At 33.9% G+C, this 24,816-nt stretch overlaps 1 protein-coding gene across 2 annotated transcripts; it reads right to left on the bottom strand.

Moving 5' to 3' along the window:
• Positions 1-14,505: 14,505 nt before the first annotated feature.
• Positions 14,506-24,573, bottom strand: LOC124533183 (zinc finger protein OZF-like). Of its 2 annotated transcripts, none has more exons than XM_047108354.1 (10): positions 24,421-24,573; positions 23,679-23,810; positions 22,295-22,418; positions 22,016-22,110; positions 21,432-21,521; positions 19,830-19,948; positions 18,924-19,069; positions 17,837-17,979; positions 16,441-16,485; positions 14,506-15,878 (listed from the first exon to the last, which is right to left on the bottom strand). In XM_047108354.1, exons 1-10 carry the CDS (start codon positions 24,454-24,456, stop codon positions 15,813-15,815), a joined length of 996 nt encoding a protein of 331 aa, XP_046964310.1. In that variant the 5' UTR covers positions 24,457-24,573; the 3' UTR covers positions 14,506-15,812. The 2 variants fall into 2 exon arrangements, with proteins under 2 accessions (XP_046964310.1, XP_046964311.1); XM_047108355.1 differs by having other exon boundaries at positions 22,295-22,370.
• Positions 24,574-24,816: the final 243 nt, after the last annotated feature.

The following is a 24,816-nucleotide window of genomic DNA, read 5'->3' as shown; positions in this document are numbered from 1 at the left end:
GTGTTATGACCAATCTGCAGCCTATCGAGAACATCATTGACGAATATTGAATGAAATAATTTTACGTATTTGATTAGATCTCGCATATTTCTTGATTATCTTGATCATTGTATCGGTAATTAATTACAAAATGAAAAATTAAAAAAATATTTTTCTACGACTAATGCCCAGCGAAGCGGGCGGGTATAGCTAGTTATTTAATATTTTAAAAGTTAACGATACAAGTAAATAAATCATAGCTTAGTGATTGAATTGAAAAAGTAATTAATTCATGATAATATAATTGTTAGGTTGTTCACGCTTCTGTTTGTCTAGGGCCCCCACTGCTTTGTGGCCCGGGGGCCTCCAGACCTTTAAATCCGACTCTGATCAAAGACACCGACGATTTTAAGCTAATCCTTCAAATGAACAGGAAACAACTTTAGGTATTATTTCACTATTGGTTTACAACTATTAAGTTAGTTCTAAATGTAAAATTCGCTTTAATTAAAAGAATAACAAATTTATATTAGGAATTACTTTAGATTCAAAAGTAACTGATATACACATACTCTTTATCTTAATATATAAAAATCCAGTGTCACAATGTATGTTCCCCGTGAACTCTTCACCAACTCAACCGATATTGATGAAATTTGGCATTTATGTGTAATTTGGTCCAACTTAAGAAATAGGATAGCTTTTATTTCGATTAATGGCCTCAATGATTTATAAATAACAATAAACTGATTATCAAAGTTGATTGTTGTTATTAATTGTAAGTTACGAAAATTTCGAACAGATGGCTCCTCACATAGGATTTTTTACAGAAATCTGTCAGACCGTTTATCACTAACTTATGTATACATAGATGGCGCTACCGTTGAATTTTAGATTTAATTTTCCACTACACGTGGTGCTAGCCATTTTTTGATCGATACTCTCTGTGACATCGCTTTTTCTGGATCATTTTTCATTTTATTTTCATTTGTTGTATATTATTTTGGATATCTATATAGCTACTAATTTACAGTTGCATTTAATTAATTTACAATGCAGTGTGAAATATAAGAACAACAAAATAATAGTACAAGGAATTTATTCACATAAAATTTTCAGTAAAATGCCATCAAAAAAATCTAACCTCAACAATGCCCGTAGCAAAAAAGCTCGACAACGGCGTCTTGAAAGAGCTCACGAATCAGTCGAACAAAGAACAGAAAGAAATGAAGCTCAAAGAATTCGCATAGCTGATATTCGTGCGCATGAATCAAGAGAACAGCGTGATAATCGTCTCCAAGAATATTTATCGAGAACAAGAGCTGCACGTGGACAACACATAGATTCAATTAGAGAACGAGACCGAGAAAGGCAGCGAACCAGTCGTGCATTAACACGTGAATCATTTGTTCGTCTTGGGTTTAATTATGCACCAGACATTAATTACTCAGCTGATCCCAAAGTTACTATCGGTACGATGAACAAAATATGCAAACATTGTCAGGCGTTAAAATTTCGGAATGAATCACCTGGCATGTGTTGTGCCTCAGGAAAAGTTGTATTATTACCACTCCCTACTCCGCCAGAACCTTTGAAATATCTTCTTTCTGGCATTTCAAATGATTCAAAATTATTTTTGCGTAAGACACGAAAGTTTAATTCTTGCTTTACCATCGGGAGGACACGCTGGCAGGTTCAATACGCCAACTGTAGATGAAGTTGCGATTATTATGGTCGGTGATCCAGTTGACAACAGATCTATAAAAATTACCCGCCGAGATAATACTGTGAGTAGAATTTCAGATATACACCGTTCGTATGACGCACTCCAGTACCCATTGATATTCTGGCAAGGACAAGACGAATATCACATCAATATCAAACAGCGTGATCCAATTAATGGTAATGAATTAAATAAAAAAGTTAGTTCAATGAATTACTACGCGCATCGATTAATGATTAGACATAATCAGGACAACTATATTCTTCGATATCGTCAGTTGTATCATCAATACGTCGTGGATATGTTTGCTAAAATTGAAAGTGAACGCTTGCGATTCATTCGGTTTAACCAGCTGTTGTTGGAAACATCGATGGAAACTTAAACACCAATGAAATCGGCAGTGCGTTTATATTACCTTCAAGCGACAGACAGATATGACCTTACAAGTCACATGATACATCGGTAGTCCACGGAACATGCAAGAATACATTCAGGACGCGATGACTTACGTACGTCATTACGGGCGTCCCGATTTATTTATAACATTTACGTGCAATCCAAATTGGGAGGAAATACAAACTTTATTATTACCAGGTCAACAATCGATACATCGTCACGACATTACTGCACGAGTGTTTAAACAAAAATTAAAATCCTTGATTGATTTTATGGTAAAATATTCAGTATTCGGCAAAACGTGTTGTTGGTTGTATTCAATTGAGTGGCAGAAGCGAGGCTTACCTCATTTAATTTGGCTTGATGTTAAAATTCGTCCAGAAGAAATTGATCAAATTATTTCAGCCGAAATTCCAGATTCATCAATTGATAAAGAACTATTTCATATTGTTACAAGTCACATGATACACGGGCCGTGCGGTGCTTTTAATATGACATTACCATGCATGGAAAATGGAAAATGTAAGAAAACATTTCCTAAGCAATTTACGAATGATACTATTACGGATATCGACGGTTATCCATTGTATCGCCGCAGAAATACTGATAACGGTGGCCACACATTTAAAATGAGAATGTCAAATTCTACCGAATTAAAAATTGACAATCAATGGGTGGTACCATACTCGCCACTGCTCTCAAAAACGTACAAGGCTCATATTAATGTTAAGCTTTTTAGTTCCATTAAATACATCAAGTACATTTGTAAGTACGTCAACAAGGGCAGTGATTTGGCCATGTTTGGAGTACAAAATATACATGAAAATGACGAAATAGCACTATATCAATTAGGAAGATACATTAGTAGCAATGAAGCTATCTGGCGTATACTTAGTTTTCCCATACACCAAAGAGAACCTTCTATACAACATCTTGCAGTGCATCTTGAAAATGGTCAACGTGTATATTTCACTGAAGAGAATGTTGTCCAAAGAGCACTTGAACCACCAAAAACGACGTTAACTGAATTTTTCTCACTTTGTCAAAAAACCAAAAATATTGTACATCGACTGGCGCTTCAGTAAACTTTAATGTGATAAACTGTGATTTATTTTAATTAAAGGTTATCAGAGTATTTATAAATAAAATGAAATTAAAAATGCTATGTTAATTTGTGTTAAATTTTGTCTTTTAAATCCTTCCTTAATCACTCAGCCACAGCAACGCGTGGCCGGGTCTGCTAGTGTAATATAATAACGTGTTCATAAAATATAGATACGTATATATATTTTGTGTCATTTAATGTTTGTAACCATAGTATGTAAACACATTTTTTTCTATTTCTTTTTCTTAATCTAACTCACTAAAATCTAAACTCACTAAACTGGGAACGAGGACGGGCCCTTGTGTGGGACGCTACATGCGTTGACATGTTGGCCCCGTCTCATATCCTAGAAAGAATATTAAGAGCCACACTTGGGCCTTGGAGTAGTGGTACAAAAAGCTTCCAAAGTAGTAGAAATCCCAAAGTATTGGTTTCCAAAATAATTCTTAGAGATGTTCATAATAAAACTATTTAGCGTGCTGTCAATTAATACACAATTTGTCTCATAAACAAATTTTGCTCGCAGACTAAATAAATGAATTACGCAAAGCGGCATAAAAATCTTTGTTTAAAAACCAAATGTTAATTTGCTAACTTTAATATATCATTTAATTGATTGTAGGTAGAGATTTCATTTTAAATCGATTTTGTTTGTTTAAAACAAACCACACAAAATTGAAGGAACAGAAGGCAAATTTAACCAAAATTTGTTACATCTTCACGCTTATGAGAATAGTTTAAGACAGGGGAAAGAAATAGACTGCCATTTTTAATCATTTTTTTTTTTTGTATTCAGGTGAAAATTTGTGTGCGATAATAACAACAGCCTGTAAATTGCCACTGCTGGGCTAAAGGCCTCCTCTCCCTTTGAGGAGAAGGTTTGGAACATATTCCACCACGCTGTTCCAATGCGGGTTGGTGGAATACACATGTGGCAGAATTTCTATGAAATTTGTCACATGCAGGTTTCCTCACGATGTTTTCCTTCGCTACTGAGCACGAGATAAATTATAAAGACAAATTAAGCACATGAATCAGCGGTGCTTGCCTGGGTTTGAACCCGCAATCATCGGTTAAGATACACGCGTTCTAACCACTGGGCCATCTCGACTCTAGAGCGTACCAGTTATACTCATGCATAAATATAAACAGTCATAAGTGTATCATCAATCATCAGATATTGTACATAAGGTATATGGACGTAATTACAAATAATGATGACATATGTATCTATAAAGTAGTCCTTCGTAAACAATTTAAATGTGAATTACATTAAAATCGAGTTTTATGTACATGTTTAAGAAAGCTGGCGTTGAATGTACAGCAGTCCGGATAAGTTCATTGCAATACTGTTTTTTTGTATAAAACTACTGCCACTTGCTGTTTTTCCTAGGTTGGTGTTAGCATCACTCAATATAGTTGTTAAATGAGGAAAAGTGCTTGTAAAGGCCTACTTAAGTAAAGTATATTTTGATTTGTGTTTCCCATGTGTTCCACTAAATAACAGTAATTGAAAATTTCTGAAAAAATATATTATTATTTAATGTTAGGTAGGCAAACGAGCAGATCGGCTACCTAACAGTAAGTGGACAACATTACCCACATAAAAAAAAATAATGTAAGAAATATTAACCCTTTCTTAAGTGACGCCAATGCGCCACAATCTTAAGAGCTAAGATGTTATCTCTCGTCTGTAACAGTGGTTCAGTCACTCTTCAAATCAGAACACAACAACACTAAGTATATATCGATAGAGTATCTGATGGATGGCGACCTAGACAGGCTTGCATCAAGCTCTACCCCCAAGAATAGCGCTAGAGCTTTTTGTTTGGTAACTATAGCTACCAACCAAAAACCAAAAAGGTACTAAAGTACTTTATTTCCGATTTCATTATTATTACAATATATAGATTAAGTGATTAATAGAAAATTTAGACGTAAAATTAAAAAAGGATGTTACATTTCCGTAAATCAAATTTCATGTATTTGTTGAAACGTCAAAGAACTTGGTTCAGATCGAGGGTATTCAGAAATCCAGAGAGAGCTGGGTCAGAGATAATCACTGACGTTTCAAATATTACTGTCTTAAATCAATTTTCTTTAATTCACTTATTCGTTTTTCATAACTTGTATGTCCGTCTGTCCCCTAGAAACCATTACAACATTTTTTATGTCTCTTCAAACTATAAAATGAACGAACAAAATAAGTTTAATGAATGTCATTATTCATAATTATTGATGTAATCAAATACAACTGCATTAAATTTCAAGATATACGAGTACAGATACCATGCCTAAAGCAGCACTAGGTTAATGCTAAAATTATTTATATTTTCCACGAAGCATCCATATTTGCTTGACGTTATATATTCAGATATCGTAAGTATGCTTTATATTTGTAATAATATTTAAAATTGAAATAGTCTTATACTCAATTAATGACATATCCATAAAGATAAATGAGCACGTTTTTGCTGAAATCACCTACTAAATCTGTTTGTTCCAGAATATGGCACACACAAGGGATCGATACTTGATGGACGACGATCTTTTCATTACAATTATGCAGATATGCCGTTACTTCTGCATCGCTCCAGTGCAATATACGAAAACTCAAACACACACGATTTTGTATATTTCGCGTTTGTTTCTGATCTATGGAATTGTTTGCACCAGTATATTTTGTTAGTATTTTATTTACATTTAATATAAACGCAGTGGACTCCCGGTAATCCGGCATTTCCTTTAATCCGACGTGTCTATTATTGAATATTTTTGACTGTCTTCGCTTATGGAGATAATGCATGAACAGGTTACAACCTGTACCACTACTACTGTACTCGACGCGTTTTCTCTTTTGATTATGATTGCTTATTTTGAATGTGATACCTATCATTTCTTTATATTTCAAAGTATTACACATAGGACATTATCATTGGATATATAATTTGTCGGATTACCGGGGGTAAAATAATATACATTAAAACAATAAGAGACTACGATAATTAAAAAGCATTTATACTTTGTAGATACAACGTATATATATTATGTTATTAGGCAACTAAATAGCATTATTGAGGCTGAAGGGGATACTAAGATTACAACTATAATTTTATTAATTGGACACATGGGTGGAACGACGCTACTGGTCAACTACGGTGTGTTTTATGGTGCTAGAAGAACAAGAAACTATATGTACTGTATTTATCAAATGCAAAAGGTAATATAGTCGATTTATTAAATGTAGATACACAAAATACAATACCAAGAACTTTCGAAGTGATTCTCAAGGCCGGTTCTTTTGGAGAAAAGCTTATAAGAATAAATGTAATATAAATTTTGTAAATAATCACGTGAATTCAGATTTTCTATTACAATGTTGGCACTCGTTCCCGACTGCGCTGTTTATGTAATCGTAAAAATCTGTAGTATCTTCATATTTGAATTAAAACAGAACTGCAAGAGCCAATCTCAGGTGAAATCCGCAAAGTCAGTTCTTAGCCTATAATTTTGCTGGTAGTTCTCAACCAAAATATTCACTGAATTTACCCACAAATTTACACTATTGAATAGATTCGTTTCATTGAATTCGAAAATTGAATATTTTACTACATTTTTATTACTTTTTCAATTATTCTATTCTAATTTTTCTTTCTCTATCTATAAAATAGATAAAAAAAAGAATATGTACCACTTATAGCAACAAGTACAATAAATATAAAATATATGCAGTTTTATCGATGATTTTGATAGCAATATGGGCACTTGGAATTTTTGATATTTGGTTCCACGATCAATGTAAGTAAAATTTTTGATTTATAAACTCACTTCGTAGGTGACCATTTTTCCAAATGAATATGAACGAAATTTTTAAGAATAAGACTATAAAAATAAGCGGTGAGGATTTATTATCATTATTTTAAAAAATCTAATTGAATATTCAAACCTTTTTTCCTATAAGGGCAGTTTGAATACATTAGTATTCTGTAAGAAACTCTAAACTCACCACAGAACACAAACGTGAATTTTCTGAATATGTGAGCTATGAAAAAAGAATTAGTAATTACCGTTTTAGAATAAATAATGAAGTTAATATAAAAATTCTAAAAGTCCCGAAATCAAATGAAATGTTAATCACATAATAGAAGGAACTGTTTATCCTTCATTCCCGATATAATTTATACACGAGTTTGTGCGATAAAATGACGATCACTGCAGAGAACAAGTAACCACTTAACTTTTAGTACAAACTCGAATCGCTAAGGTATTGCTTGGTGGTAGGGCTTTGTGCAAGCCCGTCTGGGTAAGTATCCACTTATCAGATACTCTACTGCCAAACAACAGTACTTGGTATTGTTGGGTTCCCGTTTGAAGGCTGAGTGAGCCAGTGTAACTACAGGCACAAGGGACATAACAACTTAGTTAAACGCCATTAGCGTTCTTGGAAAACTTTAAACGCTGAGACATAAAATTCTAAAACGTGATATCTTGGACAAATAAATAGCTTATAATTTACCAACATATTAGCAGTAGTATCAAACATAGCGTTAGTAAATTGTCTTATGAAACGGAACCTAATGTTTTCTTTATTTCAGGGTATTTGATACGCAATTATTTCCATTACACAGTAGTTGCCATTCAATTCTTGATGGAAATACAATTTTTTGTCATTGTGTACTCTATCAACTCTGCGTTTAAGCTTATAAATAATAGCATTCAAGAACTGCTAATGAAGATATATTTGGAATGTTAGTAGTGTTCAATTATTTTAGATTTCATTATTAAGTGTGATTGATGTTGTGAATTGATGATGTGATTAATAATCGGTTATAACGTGTGCGTAGTTCGATCAAATAATCTCTACTCAATAAACTTGATATACTTAGAAGTACCAGTAGTTCTATTACGACAAATTTATTTGAAGCTAAATTAACTACAATCAAATTGCACGCTTAAAATACAGCCTTTTAGCAAATATGATACGAGATCTTAAATACACGACGGTATTGTACGAATACTAAGCATATTTTGTGTGTAATGTTTAACCTAATTTACAGTTGAATATGTTTTTAATTTATTTTTATAGCACCCGAAACACGTCATACGAGATCTGAAATTTTCATGAAGGCTTCTGACTTAAAAATACCTATAAAATCTATCAACGCAGCTATAGATCTGATTGGAATGAAAAAAGAATTTCCAGGTAAAATTGTTATCATTTGATAGACTTGTATTTACTTATTTTGTGATAGTAGGCAATATTTATTATGGGACCACCTTTTATTCAAATAAGCTTTTAAACTGGTGTCAACGACTGAAGTCTTCAATGATTTGTAATATGGTGGACGTTAAAATTTGACTTTAACGGTGAACAGCCTTTCAAAGACTTTCATACAAATTTCCAAATCTCGTTTTACCCCCTTAGGGGTGAAGATTCTTAAAATCCGTTCTTAGCGGATGTCTACACCCTATAAGGAAACTACCTGCCAAATTTTAACCAATAAACCTGTAAGAAAATTAGCAAATATTAATTCCACGATTTTATATCACATATACTTGTATTTTTTTAAATAATATTATAACTTATTATTTAATTATGTCTTCTTATAAATCGCTTTCAATTTATTAAATATTAAATGTAAATTTATATACGAGATCTTTGCAGAAAAGAGCGGAAATTAACTCGAAATAACTACCTTTGTATTAAAATTATAATCCGAAATGTAACTCTAATAGTGAAAGAGGAGCAAATTTTATATTTATATGTACACGTGTACCTCAAGGTATTTATTGTAATTATTAATAATTCATTTACAGATTACAAATTTATGCAAAGGACAGTGTTTGCACAAAAACTACGTCAAATAACACATTGTTTTGTTTCAACAAACGAGGTTTTGAGAAAGATAAACAAATCAGAAAATTTCTTTTTAGTTTTACAGCTCGCTATATTCGGCTTAGAATTAGTTGTGACCGTACATTGTGCCCTGCGCACGTTATACGACCATGGTAATTTATTCTAATACGAGGTTTTGTTGAAAATAAGATGAGATCGTTGCCAGTATAACATAAAAAATGTTTTTCAGACTCCACCATTTCTAGCCTTGCGAAAATTCTACAGGCGCTATGGTTTCTTTATCACATCATCAAAACTATAGTGTTCGTAGAGCCGTGTTATCAGACTCAAAAAGAGGTAAGATAAAGTTTAATTTATAAAAAAATATAAATAAGTAAAATGAGATTTCAGCTTGTTGATTACAACAACTTTTGCTTACTTCATGGCCAGAAAGCGTGACTCGTGAGCATTACCATTCGAATTGACACATAAATAACTAAGGAGATAATAGATAATTTCACTAATTGGTCACATTTAACAAAAATAAGGATTTTATCAAAGAAAATATAAATGATCATGAATAACGCATCATATATTTCACATTTCAATAATATCAAAATAAATTCATATTAAGCTAAGCTTTTCTCATTACTTACCCGCGAATCACTCGAAAACTAGTAGTCCAAGATTTTTAGATACCCATTTTACAATAAAAAGTTTAAGACAAAATTTGTAGGAAATTTCATGCTCTCCAACTTTAATTCAAACATTATTTTCGTATCTCCAAAAATTATTGAGTTACTTTACAAAAACAAAAAAATTGTTTTGTTACTTAAATATATCGGAAAATATCAACAGTGGGAAAAGTTTGGTATAAAAAAGATGGGAAAGTTTGTTCCCTACAATAAAGATCGGCTTTTAACGTAAAACTTACCGTTTCCGAGATATACGTATACGCTCGCAGTTTCCGGAGACAGAAACTCGGTTTTATACTTGGGGGGCACCCTCCGACAAAATCCAATCGAAAAATCACGTAGAAAGATTTTATGCAGAGCGGACGGATTTTTGGTGCTAAAATTCCTGGACTAAGAACTCACTTAATACACGAAAAGACTACACTAATATCTCAAATATTATGACTTTTCTTTAACATTGATTACATATGTATATCTATATCATATATCTATTGACATATAGGTTACCAATATACGCTTCTTGGTGGGTCGCCTGATGTGCTGCGTGACTAGTGAAATAGACCCAATACGAGATGAAATCGATGATTTTTACAAACAACTACTGCTTAACAATACATCGTTTTCAGCTATGGGAATATGCAACATAGGGAGATCTCTCATATCAGCGGTAAGTGACTGACGCTATTTTGTTATTATATATATAATGGTATAGTTGACAAACGGGCAGGAGGCTCACTTGATGGAAAGTGACTACCAAAACCAGAAGGCTAGCAAACGCGTTGCCGGTCTTTAAAGAAGGTTTAGATTTTTTTTTGAGGATTCGCAAGTCGTATCGATTCGGAAAAACCGCCGGCGAAAGCTGGTTCCACAGGGACAACAAATGTCTTAAATCGCGCTGTTCATGATTTTCGAATATCTAGATGGTTCGGAAGGAACTTGGAATATTGGCGAGATGTCCAAAGGTAAAATTCAGCCAGGATTAATCGAAACAAATCATCAGGGAACATTCTCCGTGAAAAATGTTTCTACATACAGCCAAAGGACCAAGCAGATCGGAAAGGCTTGGTCGATGTCGTGTCTAAATATCATTGAAAAATTTGTAGATATAGAAGCAAAAGGCAATTAAGTAAATCAGGATCTGCGTAAATAGCTTATTTACGTGTTAAAAATCCTCTCTTCGTTTTACCTTCGTACAAGGATATGGCTACCCTTCTCGATCATGCGGGTTTTCCTTTTGTTTAATGACAGAAATGTTTCATGTGACTAGCGAGGATAGCGAATCGATCGTTACTATGCTCCTCATACCCAGTCGTTTATGAATTGCTATCAAAACGCAGAGTTCGCATCTTACCGACAACAATGTCAAGATTAGCTCGTAGTGCTCTTGAACATCTCCCATGAACTTTTATTCTTTCAGCACCTTAACTAATATGCCCAACTGTATAAACATTTTCACTGATCGGAAAATCAATTATTACGGCTTCAGAGTTCTATAAATCCTTTCTTTTATTATCTTATTATATATTGTAAGCGCCGATCGTATAGATCAATACACATTTTCTTGGATAAAAATTGTTCTTCAGTAATTTATTAATTTTGACAAGAACTATCATTTGTGTACAGTATAAAAACTTTTAATATTGTTTATACTTTTATTGCAGATTGTTGGAAGCGTCACAACTATTATAGTATTTCTCTATCAGTTTTAAACATTATATGTAATCTTAACCTTTCATTGTATGTTTTAAAACATATGTATAAATAAATAGATAAGGAATACAAATAAATTCACAGCAACTACCTACAGTGTGTTTATTTCTAAATTTTATATGGCAATCTAAAAGATTCTGGGAGATTTTTAAAAGATAGTATGAGTTACTCCCATAAAATACAGTTTTTGTAAGTAGCGTAGTAGCCGCATTTACAAGTAACAATCAATACTTAAAATGATTTTTATGCTCAATGTTTTAATAACCAGATAGGAATAAGGACTTTATTTCTCATCGCTTGTTCTGGACTCAGAATAATATTTAATATTTTGCTAATGTACCACTAGACTAAGACTAGTCTCGCGATCAAAATTGGATATAAAACGCTTGATAGACATACGTGAACTATGTCATTTAAACCATAGATTTATCCGCCATGACGCAGATATATTAACAGTAGCAGAAAAGACCATAAATGACCATAAACCATAAATGCTTACAATATTAAATTAAGCATGTCATCGACCTTACCGTTCTCCAGCGTGTCTTTTACAACGCACGTGACATCGGCGAAATAATCTCTGTCCTCAAGACACAAATAAACGCTACAAAACGGAAGATAATTCCGTAAAAAAATAAAAAACAAGATATAGTTGAAAATTGTATATTTAATAAGATAAGTGTATGTTAATAGAAAAATCTCCACCGCTTCCACTTAACAAGGCTAGATATATTGAAACTGTCGACTATACTACTTACAACACTTTGTATCCATCCATAATACGATCCAATAATCTGACACTCATAGGAACATTTGCACCTTATACTAAAATACCTACAGAAGCAAGCACTCACTTGGATATATTTAATGAAACTCACCCTTAAATATATGTGTATCTTAGTCTCATTTACGAAACACAATGCGGAAAAATATACATTTTTAGACAATTAATTAAGAAATATAAGGTTATACTTTCGCCGGTTATTTTCAAGTCTGAAATATTTACTTCCAAACTCGTGGTAAGCTTCTATATTGAATTGATTTTGACTTTTAGCTGAGCTGTCTTAGAGGTAGGTATATTGTGATTTCAAATTCGTGGAATTTTAGTAAGAGGAATAAATATAGTCATATAAAAGATGAGTATAACATACTCGAGTCCAATCTATCTGTTTTAAACATAAAACACTTCTTGTTATGTCTTCAGATCGATCTTTCAGTCTTTCCAATATTTATTAATTTAACCTAAATATAAAAAGTTATATAATGAATAGTACTTGTAATGTCAACATATCCGCTTAAGCCCATTTGGTTTTATAAACGGATAGTGCATTCGTGTAAATACATTTGACCTTGAAAAAAAAACAATCCACAAATGATATGTAAAAACAATATAAGCTGTTTCCTTAGATCAAATTATACATTTTTTTTTATTTAATATGATTCCATAACGATTATAATTATATAAGGACTTGAGTTTCATTAGATATATACAGGTTAGCACGCGTGATGCTCATCTGGTACGCGCTACTCGGCAGCGAGATGAGAAATAATCCCGAACAAAATCACATCTAATACTATTATTTTTCTTACACATCAAATAATACTTTTACAGGCAAACCATTGCCTAGATTTCAACTCTCTGTGCCATTAGAATATAATCTGTAACATACAACCCGAACTTAATAAAAATATTAAGGCGACTGATTTTATTTAAAAATAATTAAATATATTTCATCTCTGGAGGCGTTATTTTTAAACAAAATCTATTCCAAAACTGATACTTCGTTTTAAATTTAAATATTTTTAGCTAAATAATGAGCACGATGAATCTTAATAACGATAAACATTTTTGTAACACCCAAAAACAATAGTTTAAACTATTTTGGATAATATTCTCAGATATTTATACAGGGTAAATTTTAATTTATTTATTATATTATTTCTGTAAATTGTTTTCATTTTTACCTGATGATTGTTCTACATTTCATTTAAATCTTTACATGACGTCTCATAAGGCCTCCTTAAATCAATAATATTTCGAACTAATTAAAAATCGCCTAACGTTACTATATAGCATTGCATCGTGTTACATTTTCGGTAATTGTTTTGCTAACCATACGTCGAATTATATCGAACATTGGATAAAAAAAGTATACAATGTATAGGGTAATTTACTTTTTTGATATTATTAATATATTTATGGTTAGTGATAACCAATATTATCGACATTAGTAATTTAACATCAAATAAGATTTATGACGAATATAAAACTTAAACTTTTGACGTCATTTCGAGCATGTAGACTGTAGCTTCACTTAATATTGTTGTTATATGACGTTTCAAAAATAGTTGCAAAAGCCTTGAATAAAGTATATATTTTGATTTTGAGTTTGTAACGCATCTAGAGTTAAAATAACTAATGGAACAGAGTTCACAACACTTATTAGTTCCAAAACAAACATTTGTGCATCCGCTAGGTATATTATATCACTAGGTATTTTTATTTTTAATTAGAAAAATGCAAGATAATGACATTAAAAAAGATCATGTGCTAATCGAATCGCGACGTAGATTCCGTACCATGATTCAGTTAACCTTAAGACTAAACAACAGACGATATATGCGCTAATTTGTCAAATTTTATTTTGAGTTACAGTTCAATTTTAAATACATGTATTTTTATACTAACGCTACAAAACAGTCAACAATAAAAATCGTTTTTATCATAGTATAGGTCAAATTATGGAAGCTAAATCAGGGTCACTTCTTATCATGCGGAGTTGATATTTTTTATGTTGATTCAGTTCCGATAACAACGCATTTATATGATAAGTGTGATTTGGTTCTGGACCTTGGATTGAGTGCTGATGAATCCAGACGAAGAAACTCCTTAATGCTCAACAGCCTCAACAAGAAATTTTGTACATAAATTTGTTTTGAAAAAAATCTTTGCTATTACTATTTTATATTTAAAACAATAAAGATAAATAAAATGAATTCCTTGTAAAATAAAAACGTTTTTTTAAATCTATCATTTTGCTAATTGGCTTTTCTAACCCGTTCAATAAAAAAGTGCAATTTTCGTATACATACGACTTTGCATCAAAAATATGATGTACAAAAAATTAAAAATATAATGATGTCTTGATAAATTAAGAATTTAACTTGAGGATGAAAAACTGACACAAACACACAGCTAATTGTGTTAGTGTTAATTTTAACCAAAATATGGTACGGAACCTTATGAATATGTTTTTTAACAATTACCTTTAGTAAACGATACGGGTTTTAATTTTTAAGTGAAGTCCAGCCTCACATCATGTTATTAATAAATCATATAAACAAAATTTTAAGACTACGGCGATACCATTAGGTAATATAAATGCCTTCTCAAAGCCATTCTACAGCTACTTACTAGTAGGTTTGTAAAACAGCAGGCTAGTTGTCAAACACTTCAACATTGAAATTAAAAACAGTTCTGATTATAATGCTTCCATTTTAAAGCCTACCCTCATCAACTGTCATTAAATAAAAGAAATATTATAATTGTATTCGACAATAGCCTGCGCTTGTACTAGTAAGTTTATAAGCCATATTAATATATATAAAATACGAATCGTTTCGCTTACGGATAGTAAAATTGTCTGATATAAATGGTCATAAATTTACCCTACCGTTATCTTTATAAGTACCAAAATGTTGGTTTGTTAAGTATGCCTATTAGACAAAGTTATTATCCATAAGCAAAACGAACGGTATTTAATATAGTAATCGACCTCTAGTAATTTTTACAACATATTATTATGAAAAATGTATATAATAAATGTTTGCATTTGAAAATATACAAATAACTTTTATTTATTTTTTTGTTTAAAACATATCTCGTTAGCACTTCTTATAAAGTAATATGTACTTATATTTTTAATTGTAAATTCTTGTCTTCGTTTGTAAAAAATATTATTTGAAAACTATCTTCATTCAGGCCAATTATATAAAATAATTTACAAAAAAAAAAAACATCAAATGTCAAAAAAATAAAAATAAAATTTTGATGCTCTATAAAATATACTCGTTACCTTTTTAATCTGTGTATCATTATTGCCTATAATATCTCTTTTACGCTATGATAATCTTTACAACTTAAAACTATATAATTTTAAGTAAATTGCACTTACATTTATCACTTAATTATACTATAATTATTCATAACTATAGATCTCTTGAACATTTTAACTTAGCGACATACGAATAACTTTCAAATCATATGCAATATTATCCGACTAAGTACAATATATGGTTCTTTCTAAAAAAAATGAATAGATTTAATCATTTTCACCTGGTTACGTAATTGTCCTTCATATATCTCTATCACTGAAACAAACTCTGCACTTTCAGCTTGGGCAAGTATTGAGGCTCCTCTTTTATAATTTTAACCTGTAACATAAATAATATACGTAAATATTTATGTATTCTTACCAAGCTAATGTATCAATATGTATTAATACGACCGGCAGTCTGTCACAGAGACTTGGGTATGGTGTACATTTTGGCGGGAATTTTGGATGCTTCAAAAATACTAATTCCGTGAAGCGTCGTAAATTTTTTTCGTTTACGTTGTTTTTTGTTATTAATTATTATGCATTTAAAGTAGTTAATGTTATTGTTGATTGTTATTTATTAATAATTTTCACTTGTGGTCGATAAGAAATATTAAATAATCGTTCTTTCGATCGATAGAGTTAAGTTCTTTACGGGCGCACTCACACTTGTACAATGTCTGTATTGGTTTTAATTACATAGATGATTAATTCAATCTTGTAAATTGGCAGCTTCGATCCATCAAATATATATTCTAATAATAATTGTCTCACATGAAGTTTCATCTCGAATTAAGAAGGCTTGCAGCAGCCCAGCTCTTACGATGCGAACTAATATCTCTGATAAATAATATTAAATATACTACATAAATAATTTACTCGTAATGAATATACCGTACCTCGTCGTAATCCGTATTGGAGAGCTCGAGGGGATCTTTCATTATCTAAAGAAAAAAAAAAAAAAGAGTTACTACTGTACAAACTTTACATGACAACATATATTACGTTAGTATTAACAGAAAGTAGTGAGTGTATCGTGTTGCGTGCGGGCTGACCTTGGGCGGGCGCCCGGTATTAATTGAAAGTAGCGAGTGTATCGAGACGCGTGCGGGCTGACCTTGGGCGGGCGCCCGGTATTAATTGAAAGTAGCGAGTGTATCGAGACGCGTGCGGGCTGACCTTGGGCGGGCGCCCGGTATTAATTGAAAGTAGCGAGTGTATCGAGACGCGTGCGGGCTGACCTTGGGCGGGCGCCCGGTATTAATTGAAAGTAGCGAGTGTATCGAGACGCGTGCGGGCTGACCTTGGGCGGGCGCCCGGTATTAATAGACAGTAGCGAGTGTATCGTGTTGCGTGCGGGCTGACCTTGGGCGGGCGCCCGGTATTAATTGAAAGTAGCGAGTGTATCGAGACGCGTGCGGGCTGACCTTGGGCGGGCGCCCGGTATTAATTGAAAGTAGCGAGTGTATCGAGACGCGTGCGGGCTGACCTTGGGCGGGCGCCCGGTATTAATAGACAGTAGCGAGTGTATCGTGTTGCGTGCGGGCTGACCTTGGGCGGGCGCCCGGTATTAATTGAAAGTAGCGAGTGTATCGAGACGCGTGCGGGCTGACCTTGGGCGGGCGCCCGGTATTAATTGAAAGTAGCGAGTGTATCGAGACGCGTGCGGGCTGACCTTGGGCGGGCGCCCGGTATTAATTGAAAGTAGCGAGTGTATCGAGACGCGTGCGGGCTGACCTTGGGCGGGCGCCCGGTATTAATTGAAAGTAGCGAGTGTATCGAGACGCGTGCGGGCTGACCTTGGGCGGGCGCCCGGTATTAATTGAAAGTAGCGAGTGTATCGAGACGCGTGCGGGCTAACCTTGGGCGGGCGCCCGGTATTAATAGACAGTAGCGAGTCTATCGTGTTGCGTGCGGGCTGACCTTGGGCGGGCGCCCGGTATTAATTGAAAGTAGCGAGTGTATCGAGACGCGTGCGGGCTAACCTTGGGCGGGCGCCCGGTATTAATAGACAGTAGCGAGTCTATCGTGTTGCGTGCGGGCTGACCTTGGGCGGGCGCCCGGTATTAATTGAAAGTAGCGAGTGTATCGAGACGCGTGCGGGCTGACCTTGGGCGGGCGCCCGGTATTAATTGAAAGTAGCGAGTGTATCGAGACGCGTGCGGGCTAACCTTGGGCGGGCGCCCGGTATTAATAGACAGTAGCGAGTCTATCGTGTTGCGTGCGGGCTGACCTTGGGCGGGCGCCCGTTATTAATTGCAAGTAGCGAGTGTATCGAGGCGCGTGCGGGCTGACCTTGGGCGGGCGGCCGCGGCGCGGCGGCGCGTGGTGCGCGGCCAGCACGCGCAGCTGGTGCGCGCGCAGCAGGTGCTCCGTGTGCTCGCGCGCCGACGCCAGCCGCGCGCCGCACGACGAGAACACGCACGACACGCCCCACTCTGCCGGAGACGCGCCACGCTCAGACACTCGACACGAAACCATACCCGGGGCAGGGTGGGATCGAAAGGACAACAACAACAACAGCCTGTAAATTCCCATTGCTGGGCTAAAGGCCTCCTCCCCCCTTAAGGAGAATGTTTGGAACATATTCCACCACGCTGTTCCAATGCGAGTTGGTGGAATGCACATGTGGCAGAATTTCTATGAAATTTGTCACATGCAGGTTTCCTCACGCTGTTTTCTTTCACCGCTGAGGACGAGATGAATTATAAACACAAATTAAGCACATATATATAGCGGTGCTTGTCTGGGTTTGAACCCGCAATCGTCGGTTAAGATGCACGCGTTCTTACCGCTGGGCCATCTCGACTCTATGACTATGACATCGACTGTATGTAGCTCGTTTAAGTTTAATACCTACGAACCTTCTATCACTCTATTTCCTGATATAACAACGTAGTCTGTGACAAGGTAAGGTGGGATATGAAGCATGAATAGACTCGCCTGGGCCATCTCGACTCTATCTATTGAAAGGACGTCTAGAACTTATTATCTCGTATAGAGATAATAAGTTCTGGACATTTTACTTGGTGGTAGGGCTTTACTTGGTGGTAGGGCTTTGTGCAAGCCCGTCTGGGTAGGTACCACCCACTCATCAGTTATTCTACCGCCAAATAACAATACTCGGTATTGTTGTGTTCCGGTCTGAAGGGTGAGTGAGCCAGTGTAACTACAGGCACAAGGGACATAACATCTTAGTTTCCAAGGTTGGTGGCGCATTGACGATTTAAGGAATACTTGGTGACCACTTACCATCAGGTGGCCCATATGCTCGTCCGCTAACCTACACCATAAAAAAAAAAGAGTCATATCAATAACATCAGTCCGGGGCGAGCGGGGGCGGGGAGCGGGAGGGAGAGGCGGGGGGGGGGTGCGGACTCACTGTGCTCGTCGGCGGCGTCCTTGTCGTGCGCGTGTTGCTCCATGTGCAGCTGCAGATGGCGCTCGCTGGGCAGGCTCACGGCGCACAGCTTACAGGCGTGCCGCTGCGCGCTCCGCACCGGGCTCTTGATGTCGTGCGCCTCCCTCCTGCGCCAGGCGGACGGAACGCATGAGGGGGGTATTCAGCTTTACATTACAAACACCATCTCCTCGTTTGTTATGGTGGCCATACACGTTAGGGTTTGCAGTATGGTTATGACCGCACATTCTTAACCAACATGCAAACCCTAGCATGTATGTTATAAAACTGTACAGTTATCGGTGCATGTACATGCAACCTAACGAATATCAAAATATATATCTTTTGCCGCTCGGTTATGTTTGCGCGCATGCATAGCCGAGCGTGTGTGGCGCCCGCTCGTGCTTGCATGTGCAGTTTTCTCAGTATCCTATAGTCAGTGGCAGTGGAAGGTCGCGCGCGCTCACCATCACGTTGAAATTCAAAATGGCGAGTCGCAAGCGCAACGCCATACTAGAAGAATTTATTTCTATCTACCAATCCGAACCTTGTCTTTGGCGCGTAAAGTGCAAAGATTATCACTACAAAGACAAAAGATCGGCAGCGTACGGTAAATTGATAAAAAAGCTAAATGAATTGGAACCTACAGCTACAAAAGACGATGTCGTTAGAAAAATTAACGTCCTACAAAACACCGTCACGTAGCTGCAACTATTTATGACTGAGAGTTTCTTGAAAATTGTACATGCATACCCTAACGTGTATGTGCTTTATGTCACTAGGGTTTGCATGTCGATTAAGCATGTACGGTTATAACCATACTGCAAACCCTAACGTGTATGGCCACCATTAGAATATGCGGCGATTAAAACGGCGTGACTGACTCACCTGTGTGTGTACATGTGATTCCTCTGTGAGAATCTCTCGCCGCATACCGTGCAATCATATGTGTGCTCCATGGGTCTCCCTGTCATATGTCGCTTGCGATGTTGATTTAAATTCGTCACCTGTAAATCGCAAGTTGTCTATTTACTTAAGTTTGGAATATTTACGATTGGACCAAAGATATAACAGTTGCACTGGGTTTTGTCAATCTCCTCAATTTCAGTGAATTCGCTGGCACATTGAGTACAGACCCCAACACCTAACATTATCGACACACATTAACAAATATAATCTATTTTGTATCTTTTTTGCCGTCTTCATTCTTACATTAGTCATCTCACGAACGGTCGCACGCCAATAATTTAGCGTGAAGTGCGTGCCTCTGCGATTGAATAGATCTATATCATTGTAACTGACCTTAATTAAATAACAATATATATGGCTGGTATTTTGATACCTATACTGCAGCCAAATTCGATGTGGAATGTTTAATAACAAAGCGTTGCTTAGCAACCAACGTCAAGTAGATGCTCAAAACATTTGAGAAATATGTACAACAATAATTTTTGATGTTAATAAAAATTAAATTTGATGATTAATAATAAAATATTAAAGAAAAAGGACTAAGCGCATTCTTGGTTGTAATTATAATACTTATGATCATCTGGAATAATGTAGATCTCAAAAATAATACCTCCAATTTTAAAATGATATCAGAAATTACCTCGTAGTTATATAATTCGCTTTATTAACTTTATCTATCGCCTCCCAAACGACAGGACTCATTAAGATTAATTTGAAACAGTGATTTTAGTGCTATATTTATGCTAGCCAAAACAAGATGTCTTTTTTTTAATCTATGTGTAATGAAACGTTGTATGTAATGTTAACATTCTTAACCTGTTTTGGTTATACTACCATTATAATACGACTAAAAATATACACCACCAATTACGAAGAGCCTGTATCGCTATTATATACCTTCCTAAATCTGCCAATTGCTTAAAAAACAACTCCAAATGTTACAAACCTGCGATTTCTTTACGTCAGTATTAAAATATAGGGTTGTTAGTTTTGTAATAATATTATAGTGGTAATTAAAAAAATTTAAACTTTTATTTTAAGCTAATTTTCATATAAATTATGTATTGACCGGCTAAATGAATTTTTGGATTCTGTATTATATTAAAATTTTTGTGTTTAAACAGGAAATTGTGTTATAAGGGATATAGTTGTAATTATAATAATTATTATTTTCTATTAGGAGTGTATCAACGCTAATTATGATGACTCATGGTTTGTTTACTAAAATTCCAGATCGAATGTGGCTGGAGTATAGACCATTCGCCTCTATGACAGTACTAAGTTTTTTTGGAAACAGTGTTACTTCAATTCTCAGTCGAATGATTATATACAATTCATTAAATTGACCATTTATTTTCTACAAATTTAATTCAACAGTTAATATTATTTAGCAAATCTTTATTTAATAATAATAATAAATTAATACAATATACTAAAATTATTAATTAAAAATTATGCGGAACCTTCTTTTGATGCAAAATTAAGACTGTTATCTAGGTTGTCTACTACTACCGTTCTCACCTGGGCGTAAGCTTTATTACAGCCGGGCTCGGGACACACAAACGGCCTCTCTCCGGTGTGAAGGCGGACATGGTTATTTAAATTTGTAACCTAAAACAAAATCAAAAATTTAAGCGGGAAATCATTAATTTCAGCCATGTTTCTTTAGCGAGAAAGTCGTGCCAGCACACAATTATTCAAGAAGATAAGATTAATTCAGAGTTAATATTTTACAAAAAATATGTAAAAGAAAAAGGTTCACAATTATTTTATATATTATTATTCAGATTCTAACGGTAAAATAATTGCATTTTTATCAATTCCTCTATAAAATATATTAAATGTTACCATCCTAAAAAATATTATAAACATGAAAGTGCATTTTTTTGCGTGACTTGCACATTTTAATTAATCAACCTATCATCAATAAATCTTGCATATGAATTGTTAAAATTAAAAAGAAAGACCCATGTTACCTCAAAACCCACTCACAAGAGGGCGACACCGCATGTGGAAACTAGTGTTAATCATAGGGAGAGCTGCATACATGAGAACAATTTTATTATTTTTATACTACAGATAATAATTATTCCAATTTTCCTTACCTGAGTGAAGGCTTTTCCACATTCTTGACATTTATATGGACGCTCGTTTGTGTGAATACGAAGATGTGCCCTCAAATTGTTAGACTGAGAGAATGCTGTCAACAAAATAAAAATGCATTAAACTTTAGAGCAACACTCAATTATACTTGTAATAGTTAAAATAAAATATTTAAATGAGATCAGTTTAATTTTCAATGATTAATATTGTTAAAAGAACTTATTTTTTTAATCTGGTATTCTAAATATAACGGTTATCGTGTACTAAGTAAAAAAAAACACCTTTATTACAATAAGTGCACACAAAGCGCCTCTCGGCGCGATGGTTGCGCATATGGTTCTGTAGCTGCATTGACTTCTGGAATGATTTATTACAGATGTTACAATAGAGGCTTCCTTCGTTGTCCTAGAAATTAAATAAACTGTACATGTATTAATACTAAAAATAATATGCTGCTCTGTAATATTTAAGAAATTATTAATATTAATACTTGTGTCTGTTCCAATCGAAGAAGGAATTGAGATAAACAAACCATAATCTACATATATCCTTACAATTTGTTAATAAATCAGCTATTATAAAAAAAGAAATATATATATTTATTTATAATACAACAATAATTTACTTAACTATTTATATTAACATTTTTTTAATTTAATTAAAAAGTTTCAGAAACAGCTTTGTCAACATTCAAAATGAAATTTTTTCACATATCCCTCATAATTATCACACATGATTCAAGCTCACAATCAATAATATTGCATCCAATCAATGTCAATGTTGTGTATTTGGCTTTATTCCTTTTCTAGTTGGAATAGACTATAAATTTATCCAGATTCCTGTGCTTTCAGCCACATTAAATTGACCAAGGAGTACCTAATACATCCTGACACACTGAATTTAAATGTTCTCTATGATCATAGCATAGTATAAATTTAAAAGTAGTTTACTCTGGTAGCTACTAGCTAATTATGGAACTCTGATGTGATAAAGATTATTGATAGCTTTATAATTAGTACAGAGGACTGATTCTTCCTATGATTAGGAGACATAAATAAATATATTAGAAGGTTGAAGTAATCAATGTTTAGATTGCATTATTTAAGACAACAAAATCAAATGAGAGAGCACCATTTATGTGATGCCGATCCAGTGGTGACTCTTCTATCTGATGGCACATTTATATAATAATTTATTATTATTATTGATTTAAAAATTCAATTTTATTAAATATATTTTACTACAAAGACATGTTAATCCTTGTGCATTATTTCAATTATGAAAATATAAATTAAATGGATTTTTAATTTGAGTATAGATGTGTAGTAACCCAATCACAATATATCATGATTGGCTACATATTAGGTATATGTAATATATATACTATCATTATGTAATTTTTTAAAATATGTAGCATAGATTTGTTATTACAATTAAGTTAGAATTCAGTATATTAAATGTTATATGTTGTTTAGTGTAACAATTTTACTTAAAAATATATAAAAAGGTAACTAACATGACATTTGAGTTTAATTAAAGTATAACAAATATTACTTACATTGTTTTTCATTAGATAATATACACCTCAAGATAGTATACAATGACTGTAATCAAACTAATTGTGATGTGCAAAAAGTTTTTACATATAATACTGAAATAGTATACCTCATCTTTATTTGAAGATTGTGACTGCTGCTCCGAATCATCCAAATTATTGTCATCTAATGTAACTTCTGGGACCAAAGGTTGGCATTTAAAGCAAGCATATACCCCATCTTTACCAGTTTCAAAAAGTGGCTAAAAAAAATTTGAAGATTTAAAAAAAAATACTTTCGTAAATTGAAGTTATTCTTATAGAAAAAAAAAGTCTATATATAACTGAAAAAAAAATTACTTCGCTAAATAAATTTAATCAAAATACGAAATAGTAAAACTAAAGAAAAGTTCTCTATTAATTATTACACTCGTATTGGACCAACAAAACCGGCATTTGCAATTTTGTTATGTAAATAATAAAACGATTTACAACAGTATAACAATGAAATATCGAAACGGAAAGCTAGCATTCGGTATTGAAGAACATAAAAAAATAAACACAATGTTTTTTATACGGCACAGAGCCAGACGTAAAAAAAACAGACCGACGGGTTGAGAGAAGTAAAAAAAAATAACGCGGGCAGGTTTCGAATGCAGGTTTTTTATTACAACTGCAGTAAGGTGCTACATTTTTAGACACCTCACTTAAATAAATGTGAAAACTATTCAAGCAAAAATCATTTAAATATATTTATATTTCGAAATCATATTTCATATGTTATTTATGTTGGAATCTCTAAAAAGAAAACAAAAAAAACATTGAGCTAATATTTCAAAACAAGCTTTTGTATAAATAAGAATATGTACTTACAACCGTAGGTTTTAAGCAGATTCCACATTTATCCATTGTAGATGTGTAAAATTATCAATTCAGTAACAAAAACAACGCTAGATCCGAAAATATTAGTATTTTTCTCATTATACGACAGCTAGTCAGTGAAAAGACAGATAGAAGCGGGGTGGGGCACAGTGGGGCAGGCTATTTACACAGATAATATTCAAAGTTAAATAAAGGTTAATTTAAACCAATAAGATTTTAAAAATATGTAATACTCTAATTGAATAACTTAAACAGTTGGTTCACTTAATAATATAGGATAATGCATATAGAAAACCAACATCTAAATAATCAAGCTTTAGCTATTAACGGTACAGCTTACAAGAGCAACCACCAAATAACATAACGACATAATATGATACCCTATAT

The sequence above is a fragment of the Vanessa cardui genome, chromosome 10, assembly GCF_905220365.1.
Source record: "Vanessa cardui chromosome 10, ilVanCard2.1, whole genome shotgun sequence".
Lineage (NCBI taxonomy): Eukaryota > Metazoa > Arthropoda > Insecta > Lepidoptera > Nymphalidae > Vanessa > Vanessa cardui.
This window is presented reverse-complemented; position numbering and strand designations above follow the sequence as displayed.

Bases quoted from the DNA above. Each gene is read 5' to 3' on its own strand.
- LOC124533183 (XM_047108354.1), bottom strand. From the start codon at position 24,456: ATGGATAAATGTGGAATCTGCTTAAAACCTACGGTT. The intron at 22,111-22,294 runs GTGTTTTTTTTT...TTTTGTTGACAG, and splicing joins GTGCACTTATTGTAATAAAG to CATTCTCTCAGTCTAACAAT. The intron at 15,879-16,440 runs GTACGGTATATT...TTTATGTTACAG, and splicing joins CCAATACGGATTACGACGAG to GTTAAAATTATAAAAGAGGA.